Here is a 22,436-nt window from a genome sequence, read left to right on the forward strand (position 1 = left end):
TGCTGCACCCATACTATTTACTCCAGGCAGTAAGGCAGGTTGCATCGAAGCCTGAGACATAAGAGACACCATCATTCCTGACATTACTAAAAACATGATTTCAGTCACTTTTCCTATTTGGAGGCCCTCCCATAGAGGGTGTCACCTGTGTCACCATTCCATGAGGTACAGGAGGCATGTTTGCTCTCTGATTCATAGGGTATATGCCTATTGGTGCATAATGCATGCCAGCATGTCCCATCATGAAGCTTCAATGATTGACTCCAGTCCCGGGCTACAAATGCTTTTGAAAAATACTTGTTCATAAGGCTTACCAAAAGCAATTTGCTATTTGGCAAAGCAAGGAGAAAAATCTTTACCTCTCTACCTTGAACTATATTAGCTCTCTAGCTCTATATCATAAATCATTTCGAAATTATCTTAATCCCCTGCCTCTTCCTTAAGATATTATGTTGGTCCACTATATTGATGACAGTATATTGCTCTGACCAAGGCACTCTTTATTTAACTGGACTACAGCCTATAAGCAATTCTAATAAATCTCCCGTATATGTAAATATAGATTGATTCTGTAAGTTCTATTCCTTTAGACAACAGTGACAGATAAGGATAGTATACTATGACACTCTAAAACAGTGGTTCACAATCTTACTATTGATGTGACCCTTTAACACATTTTATCATGTTGTGGAGATATCCAAATTGGAGCTTTGTGTTGCCACTTCATAACAGTAATTCATAGGCTTAGATTTTTTTAGTGTTTTTAGGGTTCTCAAATGCTTCAAAGTTTCTTTTAGTACCCTGAAAAGTGGTATGGGAAAAAGGGTTATAGGAAAAGGAGACTGTGGACCTGTTTAGAAGTACTTCTTTTCATTGATTAAACTCATTGTTGTAAGGATACCAACAGTCCAGTCCAATAGCAAACATCAAACATAAATCAGTAGCCACAGTTCAGTCCAATACCAAAAACTAAACACCAAACACAAATAAGTAGCAGTGGTGGCATCAATTATACCTTCATCAATTGATAATGGTCAATCTTAATGTCTGTATACAGAAGAATGCAACTAGATTCATACTCATCACACCACATAAAACTCAACTCCAAATGGAAACAAGACCTCAAGATAAGACAAGATACCCTGAACCTGACAGATGGGAAGGGTGGGAATAGTTTTAAAGTCATTTACATCGGAAAAATTCTTTCAGAACAGAACACTGATTTCACAGGACCTATGTGCAACAATTAATAAATGGGACCCTTCAAACTAAAAATCTTCTGTGTGACAAAATACACTGTCATCCAGACTAATTAGATAACTACAGAATGGGAATAGATTTTTTACTAGCTACACATCTGGTAGAGGGACTTCAGGGTTTCTAAGGTGTTGAAAAAGCATGATGAACAAAACTAAAGTTGGGGAGTAAAGGGTTTATTCAGATTACACTTTTACATTGTTGTTTATCACCAACAAAGTCAGGACAGGAACTCCCATGGACCAGGTTACTGTAGGCAGGAGGTGATGCAGAGGAAAGAAAGGGATGATGCTAACTAATCTGCTTCTCCTTGCTCAGCTTACTTTCTTACAGAACTCAGGATCACTATCCCAGGGATGACACTACCCACAATGGTCTGGGCCATCTGTCCTTAATCACTAATCATAAAAATGCCTTACTTACTATGATGGATTTCCTACAGGCATTTCCTCATATGATGCTTCTTCTCTCCGATGACACTAGATTTGTCAAATTGACAGAAACCAGACAATACAGGCCTAACATCCAAAACATCCAAAGAACAAAACCCCTTAATGTCAAGAAAACAAAGCAAAACAAAACACCAGTTTAATAGTGGATATAGATATAAACTGAGAATTCTCAAAAGAAGAAAGTCAAATGGTTGAGAAACATTTTTTAAAACCCATCTACATCCCAAGTCCTTGGGTCCTTGGTGTGCTGCAGATTTAAACTATTTTTGATTTAACCTCCTACCAGCATAATGGTTAAAATTAATAATAACAATGACAGTTCATACAGGCAAGCATGTGGAGTAAGGAGAACACTCATGCCATGCTCTTGGCTGCACAAATTTATACATTCATAATGGAAATCGGAAATTTGAAATCAGGAAATCCGTAAGTTGAGACTCGACTTACCTAAGCACATAGCATAATCTCAACCGGAAATATACCCAGAGGATACTTCTTCCTACTACTGAGACACTGCTTATTCATAACATTCAGAAACTGGAAACAATCTAGATATTAATCAACAGATGAATGAGTAAGAAATGCGGTTCATTTACACAATAGCTTATTACTCAGCCATTAAAAGAAATGACTTTTGCAGGTAAGAAGATAAAACTAGAAAACCTCATTCTGCTTCATGGATTCTGAGATTGTATCACAGACTCAGAATGACAAATGTGATATATGTTTGCTTATATATGAATTTTAGTTATTAAGTTATTTGTAAGCAAGCTATAATCTACATAATCATATTGGTTAGGAATAGCGTAAAGGAATGTGTGGAAGAGTGGATCTCCCTAGGGAAAGAATATAGAATACACAGATATGAATGGATGAGGGGACTGAAATGAGAGTATTAACCTGGAAGGAGGAAGTAGTGTAGTAGCAGAAATTATTTTAATTAAACAACTTTATTTTAAAAAACAAAGACAAATGTACAGATTTTAAAAGCATCTTTGCATAAAACTATATGAATATATTTTTTGTCAGCACTTGATTTTTTTCTCTTTTTTATTAGTCCGTATTTACATTTGAGATGTTATCCCTTTATCCCGCCCTGCTCCCATCCACCTCCCCCTTCAATTGCCTTCAAAAAGGTACATTCCCTTCTAATCACCCTCTATACCTCATTGCCTTGGCATTCCCCTACACTGGGAAAACATGCCCTTCCTGGAACTCCTCTCACATTGATGCCAGACACTGCTGTCTTCAGCTACATATGCAACTGGATCAATAGGTCTCTCAATGTGTGCACAAAGGTTGGTGTTTTAGTCCATGGGAGTTTTGGAGAGTTTGGTTGGTTGATAATGTTGTTCTTTCCATGAGGTTTCAACCCCTTTCAGATTCTTAGGTCCTTTCCTTAGCAACCTCATTGCGGTTCCCGAGCTCAGTCTGACGGTTATTTGCAAGCATGCTCCATTGTATCTTTTTTTTTTTTTTTTTTTTTTTTGTCTTGCCTGGCAATAAATACTTTAATTTTTTTGCTTTATTTTTAAGATGACAAATAAGTTTCAAGTTTATTTCCTTTTTTGTTTGCTATTTAAATACAAAGCTAAGCCACAAACTGGTACAACCAAGACATTTTATCTCACAGTTACACCCTCCTGTCGGATCCTCCTCCAAGTCTGACCACTGACTGGGCTAGCAAAGGGTGCAGGGAAGACTTTCTTAGGTAGCACCATCATAGGCTGGGAGATGGGGGTGTTGGGGACAAGGGTAGGCTCATATACCTGGCTCCTGAACCCCAGCCCCCCCGGACTGAAGGTGAATAGTAAGTCCTCCCCAGTGAGGGAGAAGGAAGCCACCTACTCTTGCTGTCACAGGTCAGAACTGAAGTATCAGCCTGGTTCCCTGGCTGCTAAGCCTTGCTGGCTGCCAGGTACCCTAGTGTCAAACACATCTGGTGCCTGATGCTAACAGGGGTCCTAGGCTGACAGCATCTTCATGGGATACCATGGGTTCTGCCTTGACAGCAGGTAGAGAACTTCCCACGCAGCAGAATGGGGGTTGGGGAGGGGGTGTGGGCTTAGTAATTTCTGGTCCCACTACAAAACCTTACTTTTGATTAGAATAGAGTACCATCTCAAATCTCCTCTACACAAACCAACCAGCCAAGCCAAAAAGAAAAATAAACCCCAGAAGAAAAGAAAAACGCATTCATTTCACTCCCTTTAAAACCTATATACATGTTAAGTTGTTTTCTGTGTTTTCTTTTTCATTTTTTTTCATTTTTAAATTTTTTTGTTTTGTTTTTTTATTATTATTTTTTAAAATAAATTCAGTGTTCACATTTCTATAAAGAATTAATGAAGTTTCAGGAGACCTGCCCTTCTGGGGCAGGAGAGCAGTGCTTTTCCCGGCCTGCCTCTAGTATGACTGCCCAACCTGATGCTTCGAGGTGCCTGGAAAAGCCTTAAGCCTATGGAAGAGGTCTGTTCCTGGCCGGGCTTCCGAGCCCCGGGCTCAGTAAGCTTTGGAGAAAGCAGAGGGGAAGACTAGCTTACTGTGAAACTTTTGCTAAAAAATATTCATACACGTCAATGTGTACACCTGTCAAGACGCTGAGGAGAACAAGAGCTTGGAGACATCCCGTCCAGGCTGTGCGTGGGGGTGGTGGCACCCTCACACCGGCCTGTCCTTGGATGTGGGGTGCGGGGGAGTCCTGGCTTTCATCTTGGGCAGAGCCCGGCTTCCTAGTTCATGTTCAACTCCATTCTCAAAAACCTGTGCTGAGTCTTACACTGCGCGGGAAGCACAAATGTTCAGCTTGTATGCAAAAAGGTACAAAAACAACTAGAATATAAAACTTTTGGTAATATAAGGCCATCTGTTCAAGTCCACCTTGGAAACCTGTAACAGATATTTAAATACTACATGAAAAGGCATCTTTAATATACTTTTTAAAAACGTTTGAAATAATTAGCTAAGAGAGAGTGAGTGTGTGAGTGTGTGTGTGTATGTGTGCGCGCGAGTGTGTGTAAAAAAATTCATTTCCCTTTGAGGGCACTTTGTCCTTTGAAGGAGGCAGGGTGGCAGGGAGGCAGGGAGGCCACATGGTTAGTGCTTCAGCCAAGGGTAGGCTTCGATGGAGGTCTTGCTTCGGTCACCGTAGTCATACAGGAGCTCCTCCCCAGCTGCAATGTCTCAGGAAGCTATGAGGATGAGGTGAGGCCTGCCATCGATGTCATGCGGTTTGGTCTGGCAGTTCCCACACTTACTGTGATTGATCAGTCTCCCCAGTCGGTTTGTTTCTTGAGTGGCATCTACGCAGTAGGTTTTGCTCAGATATTGAAAATAGTACATGTAGCAGCCCGTGGAGGGGTCCTGTGCGTACAGAGCCTCCCGCTTCTTGGCATCGGTGATTTCAATGAGGTCCCCATGGTATTCTACCACAAAGTCTCCCCGGGAAAACTGCTTGGTAGCAATCACACCCCGGCCTTTGCCATCAATTAGATCAATCTTCATGCCCTCTTCCTTCCCACTCTCAGTTAGCTCATCTATTTTCTTCCTTTCTTCAGACTGCAGCTCAGCTTTGCTCTTCCTGGAGCTCCTTCGCACAGGGTAGAAATCTGTGAGTTTTCCCTTGAGACTTTTTCCGAGGGGCCTGCTTGCCCTTGAGGGCCTTTTTCAGGGCTTGCTTAGCAACTGCTACATTGGTAGAATCACATGATGGGGGTGGAGTTTTTGGAGGTTCTGCTGCTTCAGATTTTTGGTTTGGAAAAGGCGCCAGGGGACCTCTCCTGGTATCTTTGCTCTTCTGTTCGTCTGACTTCACAGCGCTTCGGATAAGATTCCCTGCGTTTCTTTTCTCTTCTCGCTTCCTGTAGATTCCAGCTAATGGTTTCCCCGGGCATTTGACATCATGATGTGCAACCGAGTTCTCTTCCTGAAGTGGAGAGCGCATTCCAGAGCATTTGTTCGGACTCATGTAGGCATAGATCTTTAACTGCCCAGCAAACACGTTCTCCTGCAGCCCGGCTAGGCCCATGGCGGCGCGGCCGGCGCCCTCGCCCTCGCCGCGGCCCGGCCACCAGCGCTGCCGCCGCCGCCGCTGCTGCTGCCGCCGCCGCCACCAGCGCCGCCGCGGCGCCCGGGGAAAGGGCCGGCGGCGTCCCATGGCGCCCGCTTCGTCCATGGCCCGCAGCAGGCCGGGCGCCCGCGCGCCGCTGCTCCATTGTATCTTTATGACTCTAACATAGTCCCTGAGGGGGCAACTGGGTTTGGTCTGGCCTTGGGCCAGAAGTGTGTACCCCAGGCTAGTTCTGCTTCTTGAATATCTAGACGAGAGTTCTGTGCAACCTTTCCATGAGTACAATGTGGGCAGAAGAAGTTGACTCACCCTTCGGCTTAAGATGGAAAGTGTTTCTGCAGCTCTTCCAAGCACCCAGGTACCCGTGCGCAGACTATCCACCTGTCCCAATGCAACTGGGCCAGGTCTAGCCTTGTGCTGGAAGTGTTTGATTTTTTTTAAATGTTTGATAGTATGCATTGGAATCTTACTAGCTACAATGTGCATAAAGTACATGTAAAACAAAATGTAACATGGAAATAGTCAACGTTTTCTTGGTGTGTAAAGATTAAACATAATGATTATTAAACACCAAGAATTGCCACAAGACTGCATTCTTAACTCTTAAATTATCAATGATTTAAGGTCTAGGTGTACCACACTCTGAGAAGTTCCCATCTTGGCCCAGAGCCACCAGCAGATCAGGCACACTGCCATCAGGACATGCAGCCTGCTCACAGAGAACTGAGCAGCCTGGGGGGTCTCAGGGGAGTCTCAGCAGTGCTCTCCCCACTGACCTCACAAGCCTTCATCTGCACCCAGAGCTAGAGCCGGCCTATTGCTATCAGAACTCACATCCTTCCCATAGAGAGATGAGCACCCAGGACCAATCTCCCACTGGAGCCCACGGCCCATAACCCACAGACACACAGGAAAGACAAGCTTCATTCAGAGACAACAAAATCAACTAACATAGAAAATAAGATGGCAAGAGGTAAGGACAAGAATCAAAGCAACAGAAAGCAAGACAACTTAACAACATCAGAACCCAGCTCTCCTACCACAACAAGCAGTGTATATTCCTACACACCAGAAAAAAAAAAAAAAACAAAAAAAAAGACTTGGACTTTAAACCAAGTTTCATGCTTATTATAAAGGGCATCAAGAAACACATAAATAACTCCCTTAAAGAAATATATAACACACACATTCACACACGCACACAAAAACAAGTACAAGTTTATAGAGAAACACAGGAAACCACAAGAAATCAGATGAAAGAATTAAATAAAAAACATCCAGGATCTAAGAGTGGAAATGGAAACAATAAAAGAAAAACAAAAAGAGATAACCATGGAGATAGAAAACCTAGGAAAGAGGTTCGTAGTCATAGATGCAAGTATCACCAACAGAGTACAAGAGATAGAAGAGAGAATCCCAGGGGCAGAGAATAACATAGAAAGCACAGAAAGCAACAGTCAGAGAAAATATAAAAATTAAAAAGCTCCTAACCCTAAATATCCAGGAAAGCAAGAACACAATGAGAAGACATACCTACAGATAATAGGTGTAGATGAGAACGAAGACTCCTAACTGAAAGGCCCAGTAAATATCTTCAACAAAATAATAGGAGAAAACTTTCCTAACCTAAAGAAAGAGATAACCAGGAACATACAAGAAGCCTACAGAACTCCAAATAGATTGGACCAAAAGATAAATTCCACCCAGAACATAATAGTCAAAACATCAAATGTTCAAATAAAGAAAGTATACTAAAAGCAGTAAAGAAAAAAGGACAAGTAACATATAAAGGCAGGCCTATCAGAATAACACCAGACTTCTCAAAAGAAACTATGAAATCTAGAAGATCCTGTACAGATGTCATAAAGACCCTAAGAGAACACAAATGCCAGCCCAGGTTACTATATGCAGCAAATCTCTCAGTTACTATAGATAGAGAAATGACATTCTAGGACAAGACCAAATATACACAATATCTGTCCACAAATCAAGCCCTAAAAAGAATAATAGATGGAAAATTCTAACACAAGGAGAGAAACTGCACCCTAGGGAGAAGAATAAAATAATCCTCTTGCAACAAAACCAAAAGAAAAAAGGCACACAAACATAATTCTACCTCTAACAACAAAAATAACAGGACACAGCAATTATTATTCCTTAATATCCCTTAACATCAATGGACTTAGTTTTCCAATAAAAAAACAGTACCCCACTTTTTGTTGCATACAAAAAACTCATCTCAGCAACAAAGAGAGGCACTACCTCAGAGTAAAAGGTTGGAAAAAAACTTTGCAAGCAAATGGTCACAAGAAACAAGCTGGAGTAGCCATCTTAGTATCAAATAAAATAGATTTTCAACCAGAAGTCATCAAAAAAGATAAGGATGGACACTTCTTGCTCATGAAAGGTAAAATATATAAGATAAACTCTCAGTTATGAACATCCAAGCTACAAATACAACGGCACCCACATTCACAAAAAAAAAAAAAAAAAAAAAAAAAAAAAAAAAAAAAAAAAAAAAAAAAAAAAAACTCTACTACAGCTCAAATTATATGTTACAACACACATAATAGTGGGAGACTTCAACACACCACTCTTATCGATGGACAGATCATGGAAGCAGAAACTGAGCGACACAGTGAAACTAACAGACGTTATGAAACAAATGGATTTAATAAACATCTATTGAATATTCCATCCTAAAACAAATATACCTTCTCTGCACCTCTTGTCACCTTCCAAGAACACATCAAAACGATCAGTCACTATGATCAAGTTGGCTTCATTCCAGGGATGCAAGGATTGTTCAATATACAGCAATCCATCAATGCCATTCAGTATATAAACAAACTCAAAGGACAAAAACTACATGATCATCTCTTTAGATGCTGAGAAAGCATTTGACAAAACTCAACACCCCTTTATGTTAAAAGTCTTGGAAAGACCCACATTTAAATAAAGTAAAAGCAATAGACAGCAAATTAGTAGCCAACATCAAACTAAGTTTTGAGAAACCTGAAGCAATTCCATTAAAATCAGGGATAAGACAAGGCTGCCCACTCTCTCCCTACCTATTCAGTATAATACTGAAAGTACTAGCCAGAGTAATAAGACAGAAAAAGGAGGTCAAAGAGATACAAATTGGAAAAGAAGAAGCCAAAATATCACTATTTGCAGTTAATATAATAGTATTCTTAAGTGACCTCAAAAATTCCACCAGAGAACTACAGCCAATAAACAACTTCAACAAAGTGGCTGGATATAAAATTAACTCAAACAAATCAGTAGCCTTCCCCTACTCAAAGATAAAAAGGTTGTGAAAGAAATTGGAGAAATGACACCCTTCACCATAGTCACAAACAATATAAAATACTTTGGTGTGACTATAACCAAGCAAGTGAAAGATCTGTGTGACAAGAACTTCAAGTCTCTGAAGAAAGATATCAAGGAAAGTATCAGAAGATGGGATGGTGCTCCATGCTCATGGATTAGCATGATTAATATAGTAAAAATGGCCATCTAGCCAAAAGCAATCTATAGGTTCAATGCAATCCCTATCAAATTTCCAACTAAATTTTCCATAGATTTGGAAAGAACAATTTGTAAACTCATTTGGAATAACAAATATCTCAGGAAAACAAAAACTATTCTCAACAATAAAAGAACTACTGGGGGAATCACAACCTCTAACCTCAAGTTCTATTATAGAGTATTCATGATTAAAAAAAAAAAAAACTGCATGGTATTGGCACAGGACAGGCAGGAAGATAAAAGGAATAGAATTGAAGACCCAGAAATGAACCCACATACCTATGGTCCCTTGATCTTTGACAAAGGAGCTAAAATCATCCAGGGAAGAAAAGACAGCATTTTCAACAAATATTTCTAGTTCAACTGGCAGTTAGAATGTAGATGAATGAAAATCAATCTATTGTTATCGTCCTGTACAAAGCTCAAGTCCAAGTGGATCAAGAATCTCCACATGAAACTTTATACACTTAAACTTATAGAAGAGAAAGTGGAGAGGATCCTCAAACACATAGACACAATGAAAATTTTCCTGAACACAACACTAATTGCTTATGCTCTAAGATCAATAATTGAGAAATGAAGGGGGGATGGGATCTGGGTGAGGTAAAAAATAAAATCTCAAATGTAAATACAGAGTATCTAATAAAAAATAGACAAATGGGACCTTATAGAATTAAAAAATGACTATAAGGTCAAGGACATTGTCAGTAGCACACAATGGGAAAAAACAGACTGGGAAAATATCTTTACAAACCCTATATCCTATAGAGAGCTAATATCTAATATAACAAAGAACTCAAGAAGTTAGACTCCAGAGAATCTAATAACCCTATTAAAAATGGGGTACAGAGCTAAACAAATAATTCTCAACTGAGGAATATCAAATGCCCGAAAAGCCCCTACAGAAATGTTCAACATCCTTCATCATCAGGGAAATGCACATGTAAACAACCCTGAGATTCCACCTCATACCAGTCAGAATGGCTAAGATTAAAAACCCTAATGACATCATATGTTGGCAAGGATGTGGAGAAAAAGGAACACTCTTCAATTTTCTCTGGAACTGTAACTTGGTAGAACCACTATAGAAAGTCTGCAAGTTACTCAGATATTTCGACATAGTACTACCTGAAGTCCCAGCTATTTCACTCCTGGGAATATTCCCAAAAGATGCTCCAACATATAACAAGGACACATGCCCCATTATGTCCATAACAGCCTTATTCATAATAGCCAGAAACTGGAAGGAACCCAGATATTATTCAACAGAGGAATGGATGGGTAAAATTTAGTACATTTACACAATGGTGTACTACTCAGCTATTAAAAACTATGACGAAGGAGTATCTTCATGGCAGAAAGCAGAGGGGAAGAGGGGCTGGGAGTGCTCGTAAGGAGATAACATTTGAAAGGTAAATATAGAGAATATCCAATAAATAAAAAATTGTGATGTGGATGATTAAGAAGTGAGGAGTAGCTGGTAAGAATAACAGAAGGAGAAATTCTAATCAGACTGTGATTTTTTTCTCAATAAAAGACAAATATAATTTTTAAATGGGGGAGTATAGTGGTGAATAGTTATAATCTAAGAGAGGCAGAGACAGAAGAAACCCTTGGCCTGCCATCTTGCCACAGGTCACAGAGAGAGATGCTCTTTCAAGGTGAATGGCATATTAATATCTACAGCGGAAGTTGTCTACTGTCTTCCATGTGCACGTATACATACATATGTCATTTGTGCAGACACACATACATATATGCCTACAAATACACAATGAATGCACTATACAACATGTATGTGTATCTAAACAATTTTTATTTACCGATAGTATTTTAATTATAAGTATAAATGAAATGGAACACAAGTAAACAGGCACCTAATATTTTTATGTAAGAGTCATTAAATAGCCGTAGTAAAAAGGTGGAAACTTTGAATTCACAGTTGTTTTATGGATTCAGAGAAGTTACAGTTAGTTAATAGAATTAAAGATACAAAAATATTTAAACTACTGTTAATAAGAGAAAGTAGAACAAAATCTTTTTGAGAGAAAGCTTCAAAAGTCACCCCATCACCAAAGGATTTACTATATAAAGAAAAAAAGGAAGAGAATTCTTGTAGCATGATTGCTATTGTGTACAATTAACTGAAAACTTTACAGTACTTTAAAACAGAATTGTCAAAAGAAGGTATATGTGTAATATCACAAATTTAATTAAATCATATGAAGAATCCTGCTTTGCTACATAAATAATACCCAATAAACCATCCACAGAACTTATGAAGCTCACAAAGAAGGAACATCAAAATGTGGATGTGTCAGTCCTTCTTCGAAGGGAGAACAAAACAGGGAGGAAATACAAGGTCAATTAGAGGAGCAGGGATTCAAGAAAAGAACTACAGAGACTACTTCACCTCAAGAACCACCCCATGTTCAGCCACCAAACCCAAGCACTATTGTTGATGCCAAGAAATGTTTACTGGCAGGAAATAGACGTGGATGTCTCCTCAGAGGCTCTCCCGAAGTCATATAGATACAGATGAGGATGCTTGCAGGTGAATATCAGACTGGAGATGGGAACTCTAAAGGAAACGCTAGAGAAAGGACTGAAATAGCTGAAAGATTTGCACCCTCAAGGGAAGAACAGCATCATTAACAGCCAAGGCACTGAGGTGGAGACGGTGATTGGGAGAGTGAGCACCTTCATGGAAACAAGTTGAGGAGGAGGAGGGAATGGGGGTTGGGGGGAAGAGTATAACATTTGAAATGTAAATACAGAGAATATCCAATAAAATTAAAAAAAAATATTTATTTATTCATTCATTTAAATCTCAACCAGTGTCCCTCTCACAGGATTTCACCCCCTTAATCCCTCATCCCCTTCTCCTCTGACATGGTACCCCACCGCATTGTATGACTTCCTGTGCTTTGGGCACATAAAATCTCTGCAGGGTTAGGTGCTTCATCTCAGGCCAGGCGGGGCAGCTCTGTTGGGAAATAGAATCTATGACATGCAGCAGGATTAGGAACAGACCTATCATGTGGGGCAATCCAACATCAAGACTGAGTTGTACATCTGCTAAATATATGCTAGGGCCATTAAAATTTAAAAGGAACTCTATTTTAGAAAAAATAATTGGTTCTATACAGAATGAACCCTTATAAGAACCTGTAAGTCCAATTCCAGGGGATGGCCTTACATTTTAATTCTGTGGGTACCAGGAATGCACACATACATATGCTGGCATAACATACTTAGGTATAAATAAATAATAAGTTAATAGGTTTTTGAAGAAAAGAAAAAAAATCTCATTGAAAAAAAACTCTAGTGGTGCTTTGAGTGGATGTTTTTCAGCATTATTATTATTCTGTTATCAGAACTGATTTGTACCAAAGGAGTAATTGTGGGATAGACATACATCACAAACTTCTGAACCCTGAGAATGACTGGGTTATACATCCACAACAGGACAGCTGTGGATGAGATGATGAAGTCCACCCAGTACATGACCACAAAGCAAACCACCAGCAGCAAGATAGTCTGGGTGGCCCTTTTCTCAGGGGATGCTCTCAAATGGCTGATGCTATGAAGATGCTTGTATTGCCTCTGATGTTTGCACAAGATAATCATCATGTATGTACTTGTGGTCAGCATGATTCCTACAAGAAATACATCTCTTGAGGTTGCCACTGTTAAAATCAAGACACTGGTGATGGAGTTCATGCGGAAGAGTGAGCAGGATTTAGTGACCTGCATTTGGTTATTCTCACTCACATTAGTAAAACCACGGACATAGAAAATCCTGTTACCATTGTAGGACAGATTGAAAGACCAAATACACAAGAAAACATGGATCATGTATTTTCTTAGTTTTTGTTTAAATTTTGCCAACCACGAGTTATTGGGACAGACAGTGGCAGCCTGGTACACACTCAGGAGGCAGGTGATGCAGATAGAGAGACCTCTCATCACCCTGCTGATGTAAAAAGTTGCCTTACATTTGAAGTCATTCTCAACGTTTAGTGACTCAAATAAGTCTGTAAGCAAAAGGTCCCCTCCCGTGAGGAACATCATTATATGAACGAAGGTCAGTTGACAGGAGATCAGGTCCGTAGGTTTAGGTCTGTGACCTATGATTATGAAAATATAGAAAAAAAGAAGAAACATATTCAATAGGACTCCAAGTCCAGCTTGGAAATAAAGGATATTCTTGATTGAGGACATAATTAAAAATTGTATTCATCTTAAGAGCATAGTGGAAATTTATTCCAAATATCTGAAAAAAAAATAATAGAGTATACATCAAGCTTTTGATACACTGGAAAATAACACTATATCCTCATTTTGTTTTTCAAACTAGTTGAAAATTGCCTTATCTCTTTAAAGTTTTATGTTCCAGATTTTATATCATAGCTTACATTTCTATATTCCTTCCATGTATCTCCTGTATACTTACAATATTTTAGACAATAATTACACTCACACACATTTATACAGAATTCATAATTTTTGAGCTTGTAGTAACCCTGACTTTAATACATTTGAAATCCAACCCTGTAGATTTAAATTACCTCATTTTATACTTAACATCTAAAACTGTTGGATGAGCACAGAATATTAATCACATTTGTACACTTAAATAAAACTTATGTTGATTTGGAATAGTCTTAAAAGATATGGAAAAATTGGGGTGAGTCCATAATTTTACTGAGCTCTAATTTACAACTATTTACGTTTTTACTCATAGTTCTAATAAAAGCATGGTGCTAATTCATGATAATCCTAATATTTAAATTAGCAAATAACTTCCTCAAATACAGATACAGAGACAGACTATATATATTTTTTTTTCTTAAAATAAACAAAGCTCCAGAATCATACTTAGTTTAAACCTTGGTCTCTAAAGTGTAAGAACTGTTCATTAATTCTTTTTAAAAATACAAATGGGCAAATTATATACATATAAAATTTATTACTAATTATACAAAATAAATTATTAATATGATACAAGTATTATAGGTAACATAAATATGATAAGAAGATAAAAGAAAGTAACATAAAATGTAAAATTAGCCCCTTCCAACGTTTAAATTGGCATCTTCATTTGGGACTCAGTGCAGCTGAGATTTGTTGGAAAAAAAAGAACAAAACTACCACGGGTAAAAACACAGATATATGCATTGAGAAAAATATTGTTTTATTTGAAAAAAGAATGGCAGCACTGGTGGCTTCCACATTAGTTTAAGGTGCAACATTTAGTTCCAAGTAGTAACACCCAAAATATATCAATAGTGGAGACGTCATCTATTATTAAAGTGACCCAGACCAAAATACTAAACAGATTGCAGCCTGCTGTTTGAAGAGGATGCTACACAAAAGGAAGACACACACACACACACACACACACACAAACACACACACACACACAGAGAGAGAGAGAGAGAGAGAGAGAGAGAGAGAGAGAGACAGAGAGAGACAGAGAGAGACAGAGAGAGACAGAGACAGAGACAGAGAGATACAGAGAGAGCGACACAGAGAGAGACAATGAGAGACAGAGGCAGGTAGAGGCAGAGAGAAAAACGTCTTCTTACTGAGCTGTACATTCTCTGTAAACAGTCACTTTATCTCTTCCTTATTACAATATTCAAAACTATCTTGTTTTATGCACATATAGTGATCTTTGTATTCTCTTCATGAAGATTCAATAATAAAGGGAATAAACTAGTATAACAAATCAAAGTATCATTTTCATTTTAAGCTTTACCACAGTTAGTGCATCCTGACCTGAAAGCTGTGTTCCTGCTCAGAGAGAACTTCAAGTGAGTATGTGACTTTCAGGTGATAAGTGAAACTGATGGTTGATGTACTGTCCACTGTCAGCAACACCAATATGTTTTTAGGAATCTCAGATAGATTAAAAACTTGCCCACTGAAATTAGTTCATAAACTCAGTATAAAACATAGAATGTCAACAGTAATATTTAATATAGTAATTCATAGCCATTACCTGATACTCCTAAATAATTTAAATGAATAATAATTGTTAGAAATTTATTTTCTCAAAGGTTAAACAGAAGCACATGTATGCTAACTAGAATGTCATAATCTCATAGTTATAAATCAGCGCCCTTGAGATAAAGCAGCAGCAGTGTCACTGCAGAGACACAAAGACTGTGCAGAAGCAATGATGCTCAGATCTCCAACACAAGGTGCATGGTGTAAGTTTGATAATGATATGAGAATGTTCACTGGAAATGTGTGTATGTGAGTCTGTATGTGTGTGTGTGTGTGTGTGTGTGTGTGTGTGTGTGTGTGGTTATGTATGCTTGTGTGTGCAAGAGAGAAAGAGAAAGATTATTGAAATATAGGGTTAAAAATAGACCCATATACTGTGTTCTGACATTGCTATCATGAATATGTTTACTTCATTTGAGTAAAAAACTGAGAGGTACATCAATCTATGTTCATGAGGCAAGAAGAGTGAAGAATATGTCTTTTCTGGGGGGGGGGATTATAGGATTAGATCCACTAGTTCTGCTTAGTGTAGACTTTCAAAATATTCAAAACAAACTAAAAAATCTGTAATGCTAGCAAAATGAAAATTCTGTAATGCTTAAAAAAATAAATTATGTTTTTGACAACTGTTTATGTTGTTTTTGAAAATCTGTGAGCAGAAAGTTAACAGCAGTTCCTGGAACTATTTTGTACCATGTTATTGAAAATAATTTCATAACTCTACATTATCAGGTTTTTCACTTTAATCTTGTATTTGTGTCTGTGTCTGTGAGAAGGAGAGACAATCAGACAAAGGAGGAAGAGAGGGGAAGGAGAGCGTGCCGACATGTAGTTCAGACTGTCTATGATAAACTCATGATGCTCCTGCCTTAGCTTTAATAGTAGAGGAGTCAGACATGTGCCATCACAACTGCCTTCATTTTTTTATTTTAATCTCTTTTATACATTAGTAACTTATATTCCAGGAAAATAAAAATAGACTTGTGATATTTATTACAAAACTGTTTTTTGGCATTGTGTGTGTGTGTGTGTGTGTGTGCGTGTGCACGCACCCGCACATGTGCACACAGGATATTTTAGAAAGCAATTGAAATTTGAAACTATTAGAAGAATCCTTAGGGGTTTTGACTTTAAATAATTTTAATATTTTTAATAATTTTTGCCAATATTTTTTCTCATGGCTGATGAAAAACTTACTCAATATTATCCAGTATTAATGTTACAAAATTCAATTTATAAAACCTAAAAGAAAAAAAAATATTTCCTTTTAATAAAATGACTAAAACTCCTACTGAAATTATGCAGTTTACATTTATGTAAAGATAACTTTATAAGGATTTAATAAATGAGGTGATATTTTCAAATATTTTGAAGTACCTATCAGAGATCTATTTTCTTAGAAATCGTTGCACCAGATAACACTAATTTATGTAAAATATTTAAAACTAATATGATGTTAAGAGCATTTTAAGCTTTAATATGTAATTAATTGAAACTTTCCTAAGAATTCCTAAGTATACTTAAACTCACCAGACTAGAAAATTACTGATAAACACTAAATTAGTTAATATTTGTTTTATATCCCTACCTTCAATTTCATGTAGATAAATGCATACAGTGAGTTACCTTGAGAAAAGTTGTAAATAAAAAATGCAAAGTGCAACAGAAATGTACCCTAATAAGTTCTCCAGCTCACCAATGAGTGTCTTTGTTTTGCGTTTTACACTCTAAGATATCCCATGTATTAAATACAGGGATTGAAAACTGACACAGTTGGCCAAATCTAGGTGAAACCATGATCTTAGAATCATTAAAACACATTCCCAAGAGAATCCTCTGTCAAATATGCTTATTAAAAATTGAGACTGGAACTACACATTAAATATATATCAGTATACAGCCATTGTATAATGTAATGGGTTTGATGATATTTGTATTTAATATATAATACCCATTGATTATCTTCACCCCACTAGTCTTTCCTGTCTCTCTTCACCCTTCTGCTGAGCCCAGTTCTCTTCCCAATCCCAATTCTACTGTTACATATATCATAAGAAAGCAAATTCAGTGATATCTATCTTGTTATTAATGATTACACTGATATTTTTATGTCCGCAAGCATCTCTTTTATTTGCATATGGCATAATATAACTCAAAAGTTCAATTCTAAGCAGAGACTTCTCTGATCATTCATTATAGAATCCTGGTTCATTCTAACACCTGCACTCTGCTCTCACTATAAAGAAGAGAAAAAGGAACAGTCACCAACCTGGGCCTTTGAAAGACATCTATGTAGAATGAGATCTGAAGAAGCAGTTATAAGGAAGAAATGTCATCAGCTTATTCCCTCTACACCCTTACTTATGATGTCATTTGGAGAAGGCAGCTCTGAGTTCAAGGTTGTTAGAAATTGGCACCATCATATGGAAAAAGTGAACTTCCCTAATTCAAGAAGAGTGAAGTAGAAACAGCTGAGTTCTGGTATTCCCATGTGTGACCTATTCTCTATAGACATTAACTGTGTGTGGATTTATATAAACCAGTTTTTGTGAAAGCAAAAGTTAACAACAATACTTTCCCATTGAAAAGAAGTAGAAAAACCTTTTACTTTCCTAAAGTATTTATCCTGCTTTCAAAACATTCATGGTTTCTTCCATACATACTTGACAGTGGCTTTATGGACTCACCTAAAAATTATCAGCTCTTTTACTAAAATTATGAAACTTTCAGCTCTACCATACATACTTGTAGAAAGCCATTTTTCTTATAGAACAAAGAACAGGAGGTAATATAAACCTATTATCAGCAGATATCAGGCTGTTGGTTTACAAATGTGGTTCACTTATAGAGTATGTAGAAGTATTGTGTATGTAAGACACAATGAAATCAAATCTTGAAATTATTGGCACAGACCAGAGAGAAAAATCCCAAGTCAATGGCAAACAAAAGAACTTCAAATAATTATGGAAGAATACTGCCACAAACCACAACCATTCACATATAAGAAGCACACACAACACAAAAAGAATAAGAACAGAAACATTTTTATGAGTTTTAAACACCAAGAATACAAAAAAAAAAAAAAAAAACTGGATTGAAAGCTCTAAGAAAAAATGCAAGTAACAAAGAAAACCTGTCAAATAGAAAAGTGAACTTTCCTAATTCCAGGTTAATAGAGGAGGAACAGATGATTCCTCAAGCTAAACTTTCAAAGCCATAAAATCTACAACCATGTCTCTCAAGTGGTAAATGACAGTCAATCTACAATATTATACGTAGCAAAACTACTGCTGTAATTGAAGGACTAATTACAAATGTCTAAAATATAGAGAGACAGACAGCCAGTGTATGTGTGTGCAGGTGCACATGTGTGTGGATGTGTTTATGTGTGTATTTGTTTTTTTCCAATTTTATTAGATATTCTCTATATTTACATTTTAAATGTTATATTCTTCCCCTCACTCCCCTCCCTCCTCCACTTCAACTTGATTCCATGAAGGTGCTCCCTCTCCCAATCACCCTCTTCAAATCCAAATCAGTGCCTTGGCTGATGATGATGTTGTTCTTCCCCTGAGGTTGCAAATCTTTCAGCTATTTTAGTCCTTTCTCTAGCTCTTTCATTGGGGTCTCCATGTTCAGTCTGATATTTAGCTGCAAGTATTCTCATCTGTATCTGTATGACTCTGTATCTGTAGAGCCTCTGAGGAGACATCCATGTCAGGTCCGCGCCAAAAAACTCTTCTTGCCATCAGCAATAGTGCTTGGGTTTGGTGGCTGCACGTGTGGTGGTTCTCAAGTGAGGTAGTCTCTGTAGATCTTTTCTTGAATCTCTACTTCTCTATTTGGCTTTGTATTTCCTCTTCTATTTTGTTCTCCCTTATAAGGACTGAGAAATCCACATTTTGACATTCCTTCCTTTTGAGCTTTATAAGTTCTGTGGATGGTTTCTTGAGTATTCTGAGCTCTTTTTTTGGAGGGGGTGCAGTATCTGCTTACAAGTGAATACATACCATGAGTTTTCTTTTGTGACTGGGTTACCTCACTCAGGATGATAGCTTCAAGTTCCATCCATTTTCCTAGGAAATTCATGAACTCATTTTTAATAGCTGAGTAGTACTCCACTGTGTATATGTACCAAAAATTTCTGAATTTATTCCTCTGTTGAAGGACATCTGGGTTCTTTCCAGCTTCTGGCTATTATAAATAAGGTTTTTATGAACACTGTTGAGCATGTGTTTTTGTTAGGTGCAGGAGCTACTTTTGAGTATATGCAAAAGAGTTGTATAGCTGGGTCCTCAGGTAGCAGCACTATGTCCAGTTTTCTGAGGAGCCAACAGACTGATTTCCAGAGTGGTTGCACAAGTTTACAATCCCACCAACAGGAGAGAACTGTTCCTCTTTTTTTACATCCTTGCCAGCATCTGCTATCATTTGAGTTTTTGGTCTTAGCCATTCTGACTGCTTTGAGGTGGAATCTCAGGGTTATTTGATTAGCATTTTTCTGATGACTGGGTATGTTGAGCATTTATTTAGGCGTTTCCCAGCCATTCCATATTTCTCAATTGAGAAGTCTCTGTGTAACTATGTACCCCATTTTTAAATAAGATTCTTTGATTCTCTACGGTATAACATCTTGAGTTCTTTGTATATATTGGATACTAGCCTTCTATCAGATGTAGGAATGGTACAGAAAAATTTCCAAACTGTTGTTTGCTGTTTGTCCTTTTGACAGTGTCCTTGGTCTTACAGAGGGCCCCATTTGTCAATTCTTGATCTTACAGCATAAGCCATTGGTGTTCTGTTCAGGAAATTGTCCCCTGTGCCTGTGTTCTAAACTCTTCTCCACTTTCTGTTCTATTAGTTTTAGTGTACTTGGTTTTGTGTGGAGGTCTTTGATCCATTTGGACTTGAGATTTTTACAAGGAGATAGAATGGATCAATTTTCATTCTTCTGCATGCTGACTGCCAGTTGAACCAGCACCATTTGTTGAAGATGCTGTCCTTTTTCCATTGAATGTTTTTAGCTTCTTTGTCAAAGATCAAGTGACCATAGGTATCTGGGTTCATTCTGGGTCTTCAATTCTATTCCATTTGTCTACTTCCCTGTCTCTGTACCTATACCAGACAGTTTTTATCACAAATGATCTGTAATAAAGCTTGTAGTCAGGGATGTTGATTCCCCTGAAAGTTTTTTTTTATTGTTGAGAATGGTTGTTGGTATTCCGAGCTTTTTAAATATTACCAAAAAATTTGCAAATTGTTCTTTCTAATGCTATAAAAAAGTGAGTCGGAATTTTGGTGGGGATTGCATTAAATCAGTAGATTACCTTAAGCAAGATGGCCAATTTTACAATGTTGATCCTTCTAGTCATGAGCATTGGAAATATCTCCATCTTTTTAGGTCTACTTCAGTTTCCTTCTTCAGAGACTTGAAGTTTGTGTCTTACCGATCATTCATTGGCTTGGTTAGAGTTACATCAAGTTATTTTATATTCTATGTGGCTATTGTGAAGGGTATTGATGCTCCAATTTCCTTCTCATCCTGTTTGTCCTTTAAGTAGAGGAAAGCTACTGATTTGCTTCAGTTAATTTTATATCCAGCTACATTGCTGAAGACGTTTATCAGCTGTAAAAGTTCCCTGATGGAATTTTTAGGTTCACTTACGTATACTATCATATCATCTGCAAGTAGTAATATTTTGACGTTTTCCTTTCCAATTTATATCACTTTGACCTCTTTTTATTGTCTTATTGCTCTATTACTTCAAGTACTATATGTAATAGGTAGGAAAAGAGTGGACAACCTTGTCTACTCCTTGGTTTTAGTGGGATTGCTTCAAGTTTCTTATCTTTTGCTTTAATGCTGTCTATTGGTTTGCTGTATATTGCTTTTACTATGTTCAAGTATGTGTCTTGAATACCTGACCTTTCCAAGACTTTTAACGTGAAGGGCTGTTGAAATTTTTTCAAATGCTTTCTCAGCATTGAGAGAGATAATCCTGTGATTTTTTTTCATTGAGGTTGTTTTTGTAGTGCACAACATTGATGGATTTCCATATATTGAACCACCCTTTCATCACTGGAATCAATCCCACCTGATCATGGTGAATGATCGTTTTGATGTGTTCTTAGATTTGTTTTTCAATAATTTTTCTACGTGTATTTGCATCATTGTTCATGAGAGTAATTGGTGTAAAGTTCTCTTTCATTGTAGGGTGTTTGTGTGGCTTAGGAATGATCCTAATTGTGGCTTCAAAGAATGAGTTGGTATTCCCTCTGTTTCTATTTTGTGGACTAGTTTGGAGAGTGTTGGTATTAGGCCTTCGATGATGGTCTCATAGAATTTTGTACTAAACCCTTCTGGTCCTGACCTTTTTTAGGTTGGGAGCTTTTTGATGACTGCTTCTATTTCCTTAGTGTTTATGGGGCTGTTTGCATGGTTTATCTGATCCTGGCATAAGTCTTGTACCTGGTATCTGTCTATAAATTAGTTCATTTCCTCGAGATTTTTCAGTTTTGTTGAGTATAGACTTTTGTAGTAGTAGAACCTGATGATTTTTTTCAATTTACACAGTCTCTGTTGTTATCTCTCCCCTTCCACTCCTGATTTTCTCAATTTGGATACTCTCTCTGTGCCCTTTGGTTAGTCTGGCTAAGGGTTTATCAATCCTGCTGATTTTCTCAAAGAACCAGCTCTTGGTTTTGTTGATTCTTTGTACAGTTCATTTTGTCTCTATTTGGTTGGTTTTATCTTTAGTTTGATTATTTCTTGCTGTCTGATCCTCCTCGGTGTATCTGTTTCTTTTTGTTCTAAGGCTTTCAGTTGTTCTGTCAAGCTGCTAGTGTATGCTCTTTGCAGTTTCTTTTTGGAGGCCACCAGTGCTATTAGTTTTCCTCTTAGCATTGCTTTATTTGTATCCCACAAGTTTGGGTATGTTGTGACTTCATTTTCGTTAAATTCTAAAAAGTCTTTGATTTCTTTATTTCTTCCTTGACTAACCTGTCATTGAATACAGCATTGTTTAACTTCCATGTGCATGTCAGCATTTTGTTGTTGTTATTGAGATCAGCCTTAGGCCATGGTGATGTGATAGAATGCATGGAATTATTTC

General features: G+C 37.6%; 1 protein-coding gene and 1 pseudogene across 2 annotated transcripts; both read right to left on the minus strand.

Annotated features, from left to right (window-relative positions):
* Positions 1 to 4,805: 4,805 nt before the first annotated feature.
* LOC308432707 (N-lysine methyltransferase KMT5A-like) lies at positions 4,806 to 5,883 on the minus strand (annotated as a pseudogene). The gene has a single exon. The product of its transcript is annotated as an N-lysine methyltransferase KMT5A-like (transcript).
* Positions 5,884 to 12,633: 6,750 nt separating this feature from the next.
* Positions 12,634 to 13,533, minus strand: LOC308432708 (vomeronasal type-1 receptor 100-like; the record flags this gene model as incomplete). The annotated part of the gene is made up of 1 exon (XM_080932481.1): positions 12,634 to 13,533. One exon carries the CDS (start codon positions 13,531 to 13,533, stop codon positions 12,634 to 12,636), a length of 900 nt encoding a protein of 299 aa, XP_080788607.1.
* Positions 13,534 to 22,436: the final 8,903 nt, after the last annotated feature.

This window comes from Micromys minutus (genome assembly GCF_963924665.1).
Source record: "Micromys minutus genome assembly, chromosome: 18".
NCBI lineage: Eukaryota > Metazoa > Chordata > Mammalia > Rodentia > Muridae > Micromys > Micromys minutus.